General features: G+C 38.6%; 1 protein-coding gene across 1 annotated transcript; it reads left to right on the top strand.

The window, feature by feature from the left end:
• Positions 1-4,200: 4,200 nt before the first annotated feature.
• Positions 4,201-8,457, top strand: LOC131922583 (zinc finger protein 431-like; the record flags this gene model as incomplete). Its single annotated transcript, XM_059277404.1, has 4 exons — positions 4,201-4,321; positions 4,526-4,586; positions 6,654-7,399; positions 8,156-8,457. Coding segments are annotated over exons 1-4 (1,143 nt in total), but the record flags the coding sequence as incomplete, so codon positions are not given.
• Positions 8,458-14,974: the final 6,517 nt, after the last annotated feature.

Genomic DNA, 14,974 nt, shown 5'->3' with positions numbered 1-14,974 from the left:
CAAGAGGCAGGCTATAAATCGATCTGTGGCTAAAGAGCCATTCTGATTACTGTAAACTTATTTGCATGGATCCTAGCCTGCTTTCAGACTCGTCTGTGCTTCTCAGGGCAGCTTGAGAATGAGTGGGAGGGGTTAAGGTGAGTTAAAGCCTGCCCAATCCCAGAGAGCAGAAAGTGGAAGTCAGATAGACAGAAGTGGTTGCACATGGCAGGGAAAGAATCAGAAATGGAGAAGGAGAAGGGTTCAGAGCTTCAGTAGAAAGCTTGGGGATAAGGTAACTCTTTTCATTTGCCCATTCACTGGCAGAAGTTAGATAATTCCCATGAAATATTGGGGTTGAAACAGCCAAATTTACTGGTATTTGCCCCTATGTCCCATGGCTGCAGTGCCAAGAGAGAAAAAATAAAAAATTAAAATAACAAACTGGGATCAGACTCCAGTCACAGGCATCCCTGAAGTAGGAGAAAGATCTATGAATCAGCACAGGTTACTCCCCACTTCGTCAAGAGAGGATTAAGGTCTGGGAGCGTATGTAGTACGAGGACCCCCCCTGGGGGGTCTGACAGCATTGACCCCTTCGTCAAGGGAGAGAATGAGTCAGTGCCAGCACAGCCCGAGGACCCCCCGGGGGTCTGGCCTGAGGAATATAGCTCAGGCTGCAGTCATGGGAAACGGTGGGAACTCACCAATCAACATTATGTCATGAGTTCCTTAAGTTTATTGGTTTGAAGATTTTCTCTGGAGAAAGTCTTAATTTTTTCTTCTTGATCTTAGAGCTTATCTCTCCTCATTCCTTGGCATGTCTGTGTTTTCCAGTTGTTACTATCATCAATGTTTTCATTTTTGCTATTTAAGTTATTGATGAGATTGAGACATTGGTTTTAGGCTTGTAAAACCTGCTCATATATTATTGTCTCTGTGTCTTAATTACTTCCAGATGACAACATATCAGAGTCTGGAGTCATCTGTGGGAACATCAGTTGAGGATGTGCCTCCATCAGAATGGCTGGTTGCTAAGTCTTGGAGACATTTTGTTGATTGATGATTGAGGTGTGAAGGTCCTGAGGGTGCAATAGACAAAGAAAGTTGGCCTGGACTGGATAAGAGAGCTAGCTGAGCATAAGAAAATTACCAAGTAAGAGAAAAGGCTAGGAAACAAAGATTCCTCATGGTTTTTGCCTCCAGTGCTAGCTTGAATTTCTATCAGTATAACAGAATATGGTACATCAAAAGTGATTTTGTTGCTGCAAAGGACCTGATAATGATGACTGTTGGAGGAATGTTGAGGATATCCAGATTTAGATGGCAAAAGACATAGAAAGCTACACACAAAGCTTAATCAGCTAGTCTTAGAAGACTTGTGATAAAGGACTGTGGAGAGTAATGCAAAGAGTGGAGGTCAGGGTCACAGGATCTCAGTGGGAAATAGACTCCATGATAAATTAAGCTAGAGGTCATTTTTGGGGTATTTTGGGCCCTAACCTTTCTTATTATGCCCAAGTCCCCAAGAACTTGAGTAAGGCAGAATTAAAAAATAATGGGGCTGATTTCTTAGATGGAATACTAACTCTTGGATGGCTATTATGATTTATTCAGGACTACAGTGAAAAAAAGGAACAAGTGGGTCATAAACAAATGGGAAGTCTGTGGGTTGAAGACAAAAACAACACTAGGTAGTTCCAGTTGACCCTCAAGTGCTGAACAGAGACAGGGATTTTAAGGGAGATTATTACCATTAAATAGAAGGGTCTTACTCTACACTGGAAGCCTAACAAGGTGCCATAAGGGTAATAATCCATCCTTCTATGCCCTAAGTTAAGGGAAGAATTAGGCAAAGTAATTCCCAGTCCCAAGAAGCAACTTCATACAGAGCCTGCTGTAACTCTGGTCCAAGCATGGCAGGGTCCATCACAACTTAGAAGCCAAATTTTGGGGGAATCATTGATGTTTAACTGTTTCTGGAAACAACAAAGATGCAAAATTTAAGGCCATACATTCTTAGTGTGTATTTTCAGTTCAGGACTATTGTAAGCATTTGTATTTGGTTTGGTAAGAGTTCCAGTGAGGAGACTGAGAATTCATTGCTTGATGCTGTGAGAATGAAGCCTGGGTTGTATTTTGAGAACATAAGATGCTGAGATATTTAAGCTGTGAGACATCTTCCATGGAGAGCTGCATATATGGAATGGAAGTAACCAAAGATAGAGATAGGAAAATTGTGGAGAGACATCTAAGCCCTTTGAAACTGAAGCCCTATGTGTCTGACACAGAGCTACTGGATTTGATGGTTGCCCTGCTGGGTTTCAGCCTTGCCTTGGTCTAATCTTCCCCCACTATGTCTCAGTTCCTCTCTTTTGGAATGAGAATGGCTATTATGTGCCATTTGGATGTTGGAAAGGTTTAACTTGTTTTCTGATTTTACAAGATGACACAATCAGAGATTGTCTTGAGTGTCAAAAAAGACTGGACATTTGGACAGTGTAGGGGCTGTTGCAGAGTATGAGGATCATTGAAGTTACTAAATATGTTTTCTTCATGGATGACCCTGAGCCTATAGTGACCTGGGTCAGAATCTAGTTGACTGAATAAAAAGCTAACATATAAAATAAGATATCTGGACATGGTGTCTCTCCTTGGTGGCTTTGTTTGGGTTGTTTGTAGAACCTTTAGTAGAAGGAATCTTTCTAGATGAAATTCCACATTTTGGATAGGATTTGAATGTCAATAGCCTCTACCCATTTTCTGTTCTTTGTTTCTACTATGTTATGGTTGAAACAAATCGGCCAGCTCCCTTCTTGTGCTATCACATGTTCACTACTATCATAGATGGTATCTCTAAATCACATAATATACAATTGAAGCAATTGCTATTAAATCTTAAGCCATTTTGCTTTCCTGAATTTTTAAATTTTATTGTTTTTCTTCTAGTTTCTGAAGACAAGGTTTGTCTGAGTAGCCCTGGATGTTCTGAAAGTTGCTCTGTAGACCAGGCTGGTTTCAAAATCAGAGATTCACCTGATTCTTGCTCCCACATGCTGGGATTAAAGGTTGGCCAACATTCCTGGTATTGGGTGATGGGCCTAGAGTATATATTTTTATACATGTTAATCATATACTGTTTTGCTGAGCTTCACTCTCAGCTTTAATTTTGAAATTTGGTAGAGTGTATCGTTCTCTTTCCCAAGATGGTAGTATTCATGACATTAATACTGTCCAGGCCTTCTGAGTCATTAGATTACAGGTGTGTGACATTCATCCTACTTGTGTTTGTTTTAATTTTTTTAATGAATATGATTCTTTTGCCTGTATACATGGATATGTACCAACCATGTGCCTGGTCCTCACAGTAGTCAAAACATTGTCTTGAAATCCATGAGCTTGGAATAGTTATGATCCCCCATGTAAGTACTGGCAATTTAGCCCACCTTTATGCAAGAGCAGCAAGAACTCCTAACTTCTGAGCCATCTCTCCTGCCCTGTGTTGATTATTTATGATCAAAATTTATATTGTTAATGTTTTCATCTATCTATTTGTAAGTGTTTAAATGCACAGTTCCTTTTAGTAAGGTTTATTAAAGTTACAGTTTAAACTGGAACACTTAAGATTCCTGGAAGATGAATACAGAACTGGAGTGAATGTATAACTCTTTGTAGAAACTTCACTATTTCTTCCTACCTTTTTTGTTTGATTGATTGGTTGATTTTTGCATTGGGGACAAGTTCTTAATATTTACTTCTTGATGTCCAGGAACTGATTGCATAGGCTTGGCTAGCTTTTAACTCAGAAACAGATATATCTGCCTCTGCCTTCTGAGTGCTGAGATTAAAGACATGAACCAATATACCCAGCTTGCTCATCTTTTTCGTAGTTAGTAATTGTTTATACAATTTCTCTGATGTGTGCTCAATACTGTTGATGTGTTTGCTTGTCTCTCTATGTCTGTTAATAGGTAATTTTCTTGCAGTGTGATATCCCATTCAAAGTGTTCATAAATGATAGAGGTAAACATTCTATTCAGTTTCCTTCTAAAATGACTTGATAATTATATTATAATATCTATGTCATAAAATAAGGGTGGGAAGCAGAGGAATTATATGACTGTTTTGTCAAAGAAGTGTACTTTTACAATGTTTTTAGTATTATGGTTTTGTTGTATATGTATATATGGCATATATATGTTTGGCATATTTTAGGATGCAGTGACCTATAATGATGTGCATGTCAACTTCACTCAGGAAGAGTGGACATTGCTGGATCCTTCCCAGAAGAATCTCTACAGAGATGTGATGCTGGAGACCTATATGAACCTCACTGATATAGGTAATGTTGTAAATTTTTCGTTACATTTAAAAATAAGGGGACAACTGTTTCTTGGTTATTGATGTGCTTCTCTAATGTTGATTGAGAATGAGGAAGAATGGGGTGAATAAATCATGCATAGTTCTAAGGATCACTGAAGATAGTAACTTAAATTTTGCACAATTTCTAGTACTATTTCATATATTTCCTCATGCTCTATTTTAGGCTACAATTGGGAAGATCATAAAGTTGAAGAGCATTGTCAAAGTTCTCAAAGATATGGAAGGTAATTTTCATGTGCAAGCTGATACAAATGTGCCTCTGGAGATATTTTAATGTATCTGGAATTTTTTTTAAAAGATTTATTTATTTATTATGTATACAGCATTCTGTCTGCGTGTATACCTGCAGACCAGAAGAGGGTGCCAGATCTCATTGCAGATGGTTATGAGCCACCACGTGGTTGGTTGCTGGGAATTGAACTCAGGACCTCTGGAAGAGCAGTCAGTGCTCTTAACCTCTGAGCCATCTCTCCAGCCCCCATGTATCTGGAAGTTTTAAAGAAAAGTAGCAGTGTAAATAATCACAGCTTAAATTGCATTGATGATTCTTAAATGCTCACAAACCCATATACCTCAATGACAGGTAAGTGAATTATGTTTGCAAGTCATTCTTTTAAGAAGGAAGACAAGGAATCAATGCCTTAACATATATCACCATTTGAATCATAGCTCCATCAGAGCTATGCTGTAGAACTGCCAATCCATTTAGTTTCATACCACTCATATTACAAAAGGTATACATGTTGACTATGTGCTAAGTGTATGTCTAAAACCTTCTAATAAACAAATAGTCCATAGTAAAACCAGTGTTACTCATAGTGGTTCTATCATTGCTACTGAGATGGGTGGTTAGAGTCAAGAGTTAAGTGAGAGTTGTTGTGGAGAAACCTTAATCCCTGCACCATATGTCTATGAGGAACAGAAAATCAAACTGTGTGAATGCAATGTAGAAACCTTTTATTTGTTATTCTTCCTTTAATAGGTACACTATATGTTACTCTGGATACAAGCTATATAAGCATAGGTGTAGACACATTTCTAAATGGTCTTATTAAATAAAAAACATGGAGTAAGATACAGTGGTGAAAGCCTGAGAGAGATCAGGGAAATAGGGAAAGCCACAGCTAACCTTACCTCACCAACTCTGCAGCTTCCAAATGCAAGTTACTTCCTGTCTACCCATGCCTATATGCCTTGCTGTTCTGCCATCTGATTTGCTTTCTCTGTCCAGCTACATTACTTCCTCTTCCTGCCTAGCTCTGTCACTTCCTGTCTTTCTGTACAGACCTCCAGACCTCCATGGTTAACTAGTGTTGGAATTTAAGGTGTTTGCCACCACACCTGGCTCTGTTTTCAGTGTGGCCTTGAACTCACAGAGATCCAGACAGATCCCTGCCTGCCAAGTAATAAGATTAAAAGCATGTGTTACCATTGCCTGACTTCTTTGTTTACTTATAATGGCTGTTCCTATTCCTCTGATCTCCAGGCAAGCTTTATTTATTAAAACACAAATAAAATATCATCACATTTCAGCACAAATAAAATATCATCACATTTCAGCACAAATAAAATATCACCACACATAGTGATATAGAAAGAAGCCATGTACCTCTCTCCATCTCAGAACAATATGTAGTAGTACTCATGTTGAGTAGACTTGTTGAATGTAATTCAAGTTTACAAGTAATTCGTTTTCCAGCTTCAATGGAAATACATCAACAAACACACTGCAGAAAAGCCCTATGAGTACTAGTATTATGTGAATACTTCTGTTTGTCCTGGTTCACTTTGCAAATGTAGTATGACTCACAGTATAGGAAATTTATCAGTGGAATAAGTGGGGTAAAGGTCTGAATTCTACCAGTTGTCTTCAAATATGTGAAAAATCTCATAGAAAAATTATGCCATAAATGTGAGCCAGGTTATTATGGCTCTTACCATCATAGGCATTTTCAAATATGCAAAATAATTTTTAATGAAGAGAAACAACATGAGTGTAAGCAAAGTGATAAAACCTTAAGATCTGATTCCTCTTTACATTTAGATCAAATTGTAAAATTAACTCATACAGATATAAAGATTCAACAGTGTAATAAATGTGTTACAGCTTTTAAATGTGCCAATTATCCTTGCAGGCATGAAAGAAGTCATACAAGAGAGCAAACTTCTGAATATACTGAATGTGTTAAAGCATTTTCATATCATAGTCTTCTTCAAAGGCATGAAATTCATATTGGAAAGAAACCCTATGCAGGTATTCAGTATGATGAAGCCTTAACATGTCATAATAGACTCCAAATACATAAACATACACATACTGGAGAGAAACCCTATGAATGTAATCAATGTGGTAAAGCATTTGCATATCATAGTCTTCTTCAAATGCATGAAAGAACACATACTGGAGAGAAACCCTATGAATGTAATCAATGTGGTAAAGACTTTGCACGTTTTAGTCATCTTCAAAGGCATGAAAGAACACATACGGGAATGAAACCCTATGAATGTAATCAATGTGATAAAGCCTTTGCATGTCATAGTTATCTCAAAATACATAAAAGAACACATACTGGAGAGAAACCCTATGACTGTAATCAATGTGATAAAGCCTTTGCACGTCACAGTAGTCTCCAAATACATAAAAGAACACATACTGGAGAGAAACCCTATGAATGTAATCAATGTGATAAAGCCTTTGCATGTCATAGTTATCTCAAAATACATAAAAGAACACATACAGGAGAGAAACCCTATGAACGTTATCAATGTGATAAAGCCTTTGCACAACAAGGTCATCTTCAAAGACATGAAAGAACACATACTGGAGAGAAACCCTATGGATGTAATCAATGTGATAAAGCCTTTGGATGTCACAGTTATCTCAAAATACATAAAAGAACACATACTGGAGAGAAACCCTATGAATGTAATCAGTGTGGTAAAGCCTTTGCTCATCACAGTTATCTCAAAATACATAAAAGAATACATACTGGAGAGAAACCCTATGAATGTAATCAGTGTGATAAAGCCTTTGCTCATAACAATTCTCTTCAATGGCATAAAAGAACACATACTGGAGAGAAACCATATGAATGTAATCAATGTGGTAAATCCTTTGGACAACAAAGTGATCTTCAAGTGCATAAAAGAATACATACTGAAGAGAAACCCTATGAATGTAATCAATGTGGTAAAGTCTTTGCACAACAAGGTCATCTTCTAATGCATGAAAGAACACATACTGGAGAGAAACCCTATGAATGTAATCAATGTGGTAAAGCCTTTGGATGTCACAGTTATCTCAAAATACATAAAAGAATACATACTGGAGAGAAACCCTACAAATGTAATCAGTGTGGTAAAGCCTTTGCATATCACAGTTATCTCAAAATACACAAAAGAACACATACTGGAGAGAAACCCTATGAATGTAATCAATGTGGTAAAGCCTTTGTATGTCACAGTAGTCTCCAAATACATAAGAAAACACATATGGGAGTGAAACCCTATGAATGTAATCAATGTGGTAAAGGCTTTGCATATCATAGTCTTCTTCAAATGCATGAAAGAACACATACTGGAGAGAAACCCTATGAATGTAATCAGTGTGATAAAGCCTTTGCACAACACAGTTGTCTCCAACTACATAAAAGAACACATACGGGAGTGAAACCCTATGAATGTAATCAATGTGGTAAAGCCTTTGGGCAACAAAGTAATCTTCAAATGCATAAAAGAACACATACGGGAGTGAAACCCTATGAATGTAATCAATGTGGTAAAGTCTTTGCACAACAAGGTCATCTTCAAATGCATGAAAAAATACATACTGGAGAGAAACCCTATGAATGTAATCAATGTGGTAAAGCCTTCGCATATCACAGTTATCTCAAAATACATATAAGAATACATACTGGAGAGAAACCCTATGAGTGTAATCAATGTGGTAAAGCCTTCGCATATCACAGTTATCTCAAAATACATAAAAGAACACATACTGGAGAGAAACCCTATGAATGTAATCAATGTGGTAAGGCTTTTGCATGTCACAGTAGTCTCCGAATACATAAAAGAACACATACTGGAGAGAAACACTATGAATGTAATCAATGTGGTAAAGCATTTGCAAATCATAGTCTTCTTCAAATGCATGAAAGAACACATACTGGATAGAAACCCTACAAAGTGTAATTAGTCTGTTAAAGCTTTTGAATATTGCATTAGATTTTGAGTATCTGAAAAACTCATGCTGAAGGGAATCTGAATATAAAGCATTTGGTAATATTTTTAGCCAACCCACTTACATTACACAAAATTATTCTGGAGAAAACAATCTGACAAGTGTCAACAACTGGTTCAAGCAATATGATGCCCCCTCTTTATTTTATTTACACCTGCAAGCTCACATGTACACAAGGCCTATGAATTTAAATGATAAAGTAATTTTTAGATTTCATACTTCTCAATTACATGAGATAATGAATCCAGGTGTAAAACTTTCTGCATGTGTATTAGTGCCTTTTCTGTTGCTGTGATATAACATCATGTCTATATTTGCTTACAAAAGCGTTTAATTTGTCCCTGGGTTCCAGAGCAATACAGGATCACCATGAAAGTGGCATGGAAACAAGTGTCAGACATGGCAGCTAAAGTAGGAAGCTAAAAATTCATATCCTTAACCTGCAGCATGAAGCAGAAAGTGTAAATTGGAAGTGGTGTGCAGATATAAACTCTTAGGCCAACCACCAGTAAAATGTTTCTTCTAGCAGGGCAGCATTTTCTAAATCTTCAAACATGATATCACAGACTGAGAATGATTGATTCTCTGACTCCAAGCCTACATGCTTGCTTTCTATTACATGAACCAGTGCATGATGGAGAAAAATCCTGTAAGTCTTTAGATGCCTCAACACCTGTGTTACAGGAATTATAAGAGAAAAACATTCATGAGTGAAAATTAGTTTAAAGATTTGTTTTAGCCGGGCGGTGGTGGCGCATGCCTTTAATCCCAGCACTCGGGAGGCAGAGGCAGGTGGATCTTTGTGAGTTCGAGGCCAGCCTGGTCTACAGAGTGAGATCCAGGAAAAGGCACAAAGCTACACAGAGAAACCCTGTCTCAAAGAAAACCAAAAAAAAAAAAAAAAAGATTTGTTTTAATTTTAATTATGCAATGTCAGTGTGTCTTTGTGTGGGTATGTGCATGTGCATTCTGGTTGCCAAACAGGTTAGACCTTTGGAGTTTTTTGTAGCAAAAATTACGAGAAGTCATCAAAAACCTTACCTTGGTCCTGGGAATAAACTTATATTAAGGGCTCAGCCATGTCTCTAGTCCTGTAAATATTCTAAATCTTTACATATATATATGGAGGAACTCATACAAGAGAAAAACCCCTATTCAGGTAAATGGTTTGGTAAGGACTTTAAACATCACAGTTGTCTTCAGTTTCAAGAAAAAAAATTGTTTCATCTCCTTTTCATCTTAGCCTTGAAGTAAGTAAATTATTAACCAAGTTCATTGTGGGGTACCTGCCTCAATCTTTTACCCCAGGCTACTCTTGAGGAGTGAGGGATAAGAGATTAGATAGAAGGATGGAGGGGAGAGAAAAAGAAACACAGGATAGCCTCAGGAGGGCCTGGATCATTATCCACCAGCCCAGAACTTTATTCAAAAGGATTTTTATAACAATGCCAAGGGGCAAGGCAAAAGACCTTCCCCTTGCTAAATATAGCCAAGTACAGACCCTTCCAAACACCTGGTCCCAGGCCTGTGGTCCAATCATCCTCTTCTGCAGCCCTGCTGGGTAAAGCAAGCTCAGATCTCACTAGGAAATCTGTGGGCTCCCACAGTTCACTAAAGACTATTATGAAGCTGGGCAGTGGTGGCGCATGCCTTTAATCCCAGCACTCAGGGGGCAGAGCCAGGCAGAGCTCTGTGAGTTTGAGGCCAGCATGGTCTACAGAGCAAGCTCCAGGACAAGCACCAAAACTACATGGAGAAACCCTGAAAAAAAAAAGACTATTATGTAGATCACATTGTGGCTTCTACTTGCAACATTTGAGGTAGATATTAAAGTGTGCTGTATCTGTGGCAAACCCATTTAGTGAAGTTTATTTTTTGGTTCTTTTATTCCTTCTGTGGCTTTTGTTTATTTTCTATTTTGCTTTAACTTAGTGAGAGGTATTTTTCTGCTTCAGTGTATAGAATGGGATGGCCATCTAAGTGGTACATTTGTATTTAAATATTAGGCAGTATGTGATCATACTTTTCAAGTTAGTGTGTCTGTAAAGGGGTGCTGGGTTTTGGTTCCTTGTTTTATTTTTCATAGTTTTTTTTCCACAAATTTCCTTGAAATGTTGTTTGTTATCCAGCCTGGCTTGTTTGTTAGTAATTAGTCAAAAGTACATTTGAACTCATGATCTTCATGTGTCAGTCTCCTGAGTACAAGTCTAAGGGTGTATGATGTGCTCCCAGTGTTTGGTGTTTTGTCAACACATATTAAGAATGTTAATGTTAAAATGCTTAATAGAAGAGAATATAAGAAACATTAAATACCTCATGTGTGCATCCAAAGATTCATTTTCATCTGTCTAGAAGAAATGTAATGAAGTAGTATAATCAGCAATCAATTGTATATTTCACAATATAACTGATGTACTATGGATATGTATATATTATTTGAAATTCCATGCATCTTCATGTCCTCATCAGTTATCCATTTCACATAATATCTTGAAGTATTGCCTTCTAAGGGAATTATCCAGAGATGCTAGATAATATAATGCCATGAGATTTATTTTTTAAAAATCTGTTGTGTGTTTGTGTAATGTGACTATGGGTTTTAGGCCATAACAGCTATATAGAGACAAAAAGGTAACTTTGTCAGGTCTACTTTTGTCCAGTTTCATATGGTGATCAAGATGAGGTTACAGCCTTGCACAACGCAGATATTTCTTTTTTTTTCATTTTTCTTTATTAAGAAATTTTCTACTCATTCTACATACCATCCACAGATCCCACTTCCTCCCTCCTCCCACCACCCAGCCCTCCTTCCCAAGCCACCCCACATCCCCCAATTCAAGGTCTCCCATGGAGAGTCAGCAGAGCCCGGCACACTGAGTCTAGGCAGGTCCAAGCCTCTTTCCACTGCACCAAGACATCACACCATAGGCACTGGACTCCCAAAAGCCTGCCTGTGCACCAGGGGTGGATCCTGATCCACCCCCCCCCCCCCCCGCCTGGGTGCCCCTCCCCCAAACAGTTCAAGCCAAACAACTGTCTTCTGTATCCAGAGGGACTAGTCCAATCCTATGGGGCCTCCACAGCCACTAGTCTACAGTTCATGGGCTTCCACTAGTGTGGCCAGTCATCTCTGCATGTCTTCCCATCATGATCTTGATGTCCTCCACCTGCAGAATCCCTCCCCTCTCATTGATTGGATTCCCGGAGCTCAGCCTGGTGCCTGGCTGTGGATCTCTGCATCTGCCTCCATCAGTCACTGGACAAAGGCTCTATGATGACAGTTAGGGTATTCACTAGACTGGTCACCAGAGTAGACCAGTCCAGGCACCCTCTGGACCAATGCCAGCAGTCCAAGGTGGGGTCATCCTTGTGGATTCCTGAGAGCCCTCCTGGCACCCTGGCTCTTCCCATTCCCATGATGTCCTCATCTATCATGGTATCTCCCTCCCTGCCCTCCCACTCTGTCCCTGTTCCAGCTTGACCTACCCATTTCCCTATGTTCTCATCCCCCCACTCCTTACCTTCTGCCACTACCACCCCACTCCCAGTCCGCTCATGTAGATCTCATCCACTTCTCCTTTGCTGGGCCATCCATGTGTCCCTCCTAAGGTCTTTCTCTGTTAGCTAGCCTCCCTGGAGCTACAACACAGATATTTCTAACATAGCTGTCTCATTGATGCTCAAATAAGATTAGGTGAAACATTACATCAGTAAAATATTCTTTTCAGATTATAAGCATACTTTGTTTGAAGCATAATGGAAAACAGGAGAAATTGAATAATAAATCTTATTTCCAAATGAAAATGATATACTTATATCTCTTTTGTTTTTCCTTTTTGTGTGTGTGTAATGTGTTAGTTTATTCTGAGGACTAAACACTTGTTCATAACACTTTCTCAGAAACACAAATAAATGCCAGAGAATAATTTCCATGAGTGAAGTTGGTTGCTGCTAAGTCTCAGGTCCTGAGTTCAATTTCTAGGAAACCCACATTACTTTACAAATTTTTCTCTTATTTCTACACTTGTGTTGTGTCACACACTCCAACACCAGCACATACATAAATAATTTTAAAACCCAAATTAGTGCCATTGAGCTCACTTGCAGCCAAATGATTCCTCAGCTTTCATTTCTAGAAATCACATAGGATAAGTAGACAATGGACACCAATAAGTTGTCCTCTCATTGCAACATACACATCATAGCAAAGGTATATACACAAAAACATAGTTCAAACACTTTTCAATGGATGTAATTAACAATGCAAAAAAACTAATAATTGAGAACATATCAAGAGATTTTGCAATTTAAATTATTATAGAATTTCAAGAAATATTACTGTTCCTTAAAACACTGATGGTTCCTTTTTAAATCTTATTTAATCATTAAATTCTCTGATTCAAACAGATCATTTAAAAAATATACCTTGGTTGGGCTTAGAGTTGCATGCCTGTAATCCCAGCATTTAGGAGATACTCTGCTTCCCTGATGCCTGCAAAAACCTTGTTTAGGAGCCCTGAATTGTGGTGACTCCAGATGACATTCATGCTCTTAGGAGATCCTGAGATTTAAACAGAAGTCACCCTAAGGGTGGGGCACCCAGGAAATTACAAATAGCTGTGGAGTATGGAGGAATTGTTAGGGAGGTATCTTTGGGTGTAAGTGGTTAGTGTGACTCTGAGGACAACCTGCCTCCTATTGTATTCTCTGTATCCACTCACCTGTGGTGGGTTAGCCATCTCCAGGTCTTCCACTCTTTCTTTTTTTGGCAACTACATGTACCTGTCAGTGACAATACCTTGCAGCCCCCACTTTTCAGCCTCCACTTGGATGTTAAAGCTCTTCAGTTCCCAAACTGACATTCCTGTAACCTGCCTGCATGGCAGAAATAAGCATATTATAAAGAGACATTTATACCACTTGCTTTGGCTAACAACTAGCAAAGGAGTGGAACACATGATATTCTAATTTTCCTGGGAATCACATTGTAGGAAAAGACTGAGTCTTCAGGATGAAATGTCTCCACTGAAGAAACATTTACTCCTTATCTGAACAAATGGCAGGAAAGACAGTGGCTGAAAATGGTGGAGAGTTTTAGAGATGGGAAAAATTAATTATATAGCTTCATTAGATTATTTATTTTTGCTTACGTTTTGCCTTCTATCTAAACCTCTTAGAAGCCCAAGGATGGATTAGTTACCTTGTGTTTCCGTCACTGTTCCAAATTAGTAAGACTGAATAAATATCATTTTTTCAGTGTTTATTAATAATATGCTTTCTTTTTATTTTCAATTCATTTCTTCTTTTCTTGTTTCAAAAAATAGTCTTATTATGAATTTCAGATTGATCTGAGACTCACTATACATTAAGCTGTCCTAGGACATGAGATCTGTACACCTTGCTTCCAGAGTGCCTGCATTATAGGTGGGAATGTCACAATTGAATAACTTCATTTTTTAAAGTGGCTTAATAAGGATGAGTGACTGAGCCTGGATGGTTAGAGTAGCAAGGACACAGGCTCTGGTCCTAACTACACTAACAGAAGGTTCCCATCAAATGCCTTAAAGTTCATTGCCTTCCAACTATGAGCAATATTGTTTTTCTTTATCATTGATTCTGTTATAAATCATCAAGGAAGTAGTGTAGGGTTCTGTCCTTATTCTACAGATAATAAGATCCAGGATCACAGAGATATTTGATTTTGAATATGGGTAAATGTAACTGCTCATCTTGCCTAACCTGTCATACTCACTAAATGAAACTGAAGCCACCTAGGCCAGGCATAGTGCCACAGGCCCACAATCATGGTATTTAGAATGTTGAGCCAGAAATTTCAGAATTTAAAAGACATCCAAGGTGAACAAGATCAGTTAGGTTTGGTGTGAGGCCCTCAGAACCAAGGGAGACTTTGATTGGCTCAGGACAGTGTCCATAGTCTTCCCTGCAGCTCCAGAACTTCAAGGCCACAGCTCCAGCAAGTGTCAGCTGAGTTATTGACATACAGGTTTTCTATTCCTGATGTTTCCTGACTAACACAGCCTAGGTCAATTTGGGGTCAGACTCCTGATACTCATTAAAAAGTAGAATTCTGCGTATGAGAGAATTAGCCACAGGCAAGGATGAGCTCCCTAATTGCTTATCTGTGGGGCATTTACCCACCACCCCCACAGTTCCCCAGAGTTTTCTTGAGTGTGAGCAGCAGGAAATATTAGATAAAAGGATTTATTGCGGAGAATCTTGCAGAGATAAACAGATAGAAAATAAAGGATAGCCTCGAGAGGGCCTGGAACCTTTTCCAATGGGCCCCGACTGTCTCTGCCCCGGGGTTCTTATAGAGATGCCAAGGGGTGGAGCAAAAGACCTCCTCCCCCA

The sequence above is a fragment of the Peromyscus eremicus genome, chromosome 12 (genome assembly GCF_949786415.1).
Source record: "Peromyscus eremicus chromosome 12, PerEre_H2_v1, whole genome shotgun sequence".
Lineage (NCBI taxonomy): Eukaryota > Metazoa > Chordata > Mammalia > Rodentia > Cricetidae > Peromyscus > Peromyscus eremicus.
This window is presented reverse-complemented; position numbering and strand designations above follow the sequence as displayed.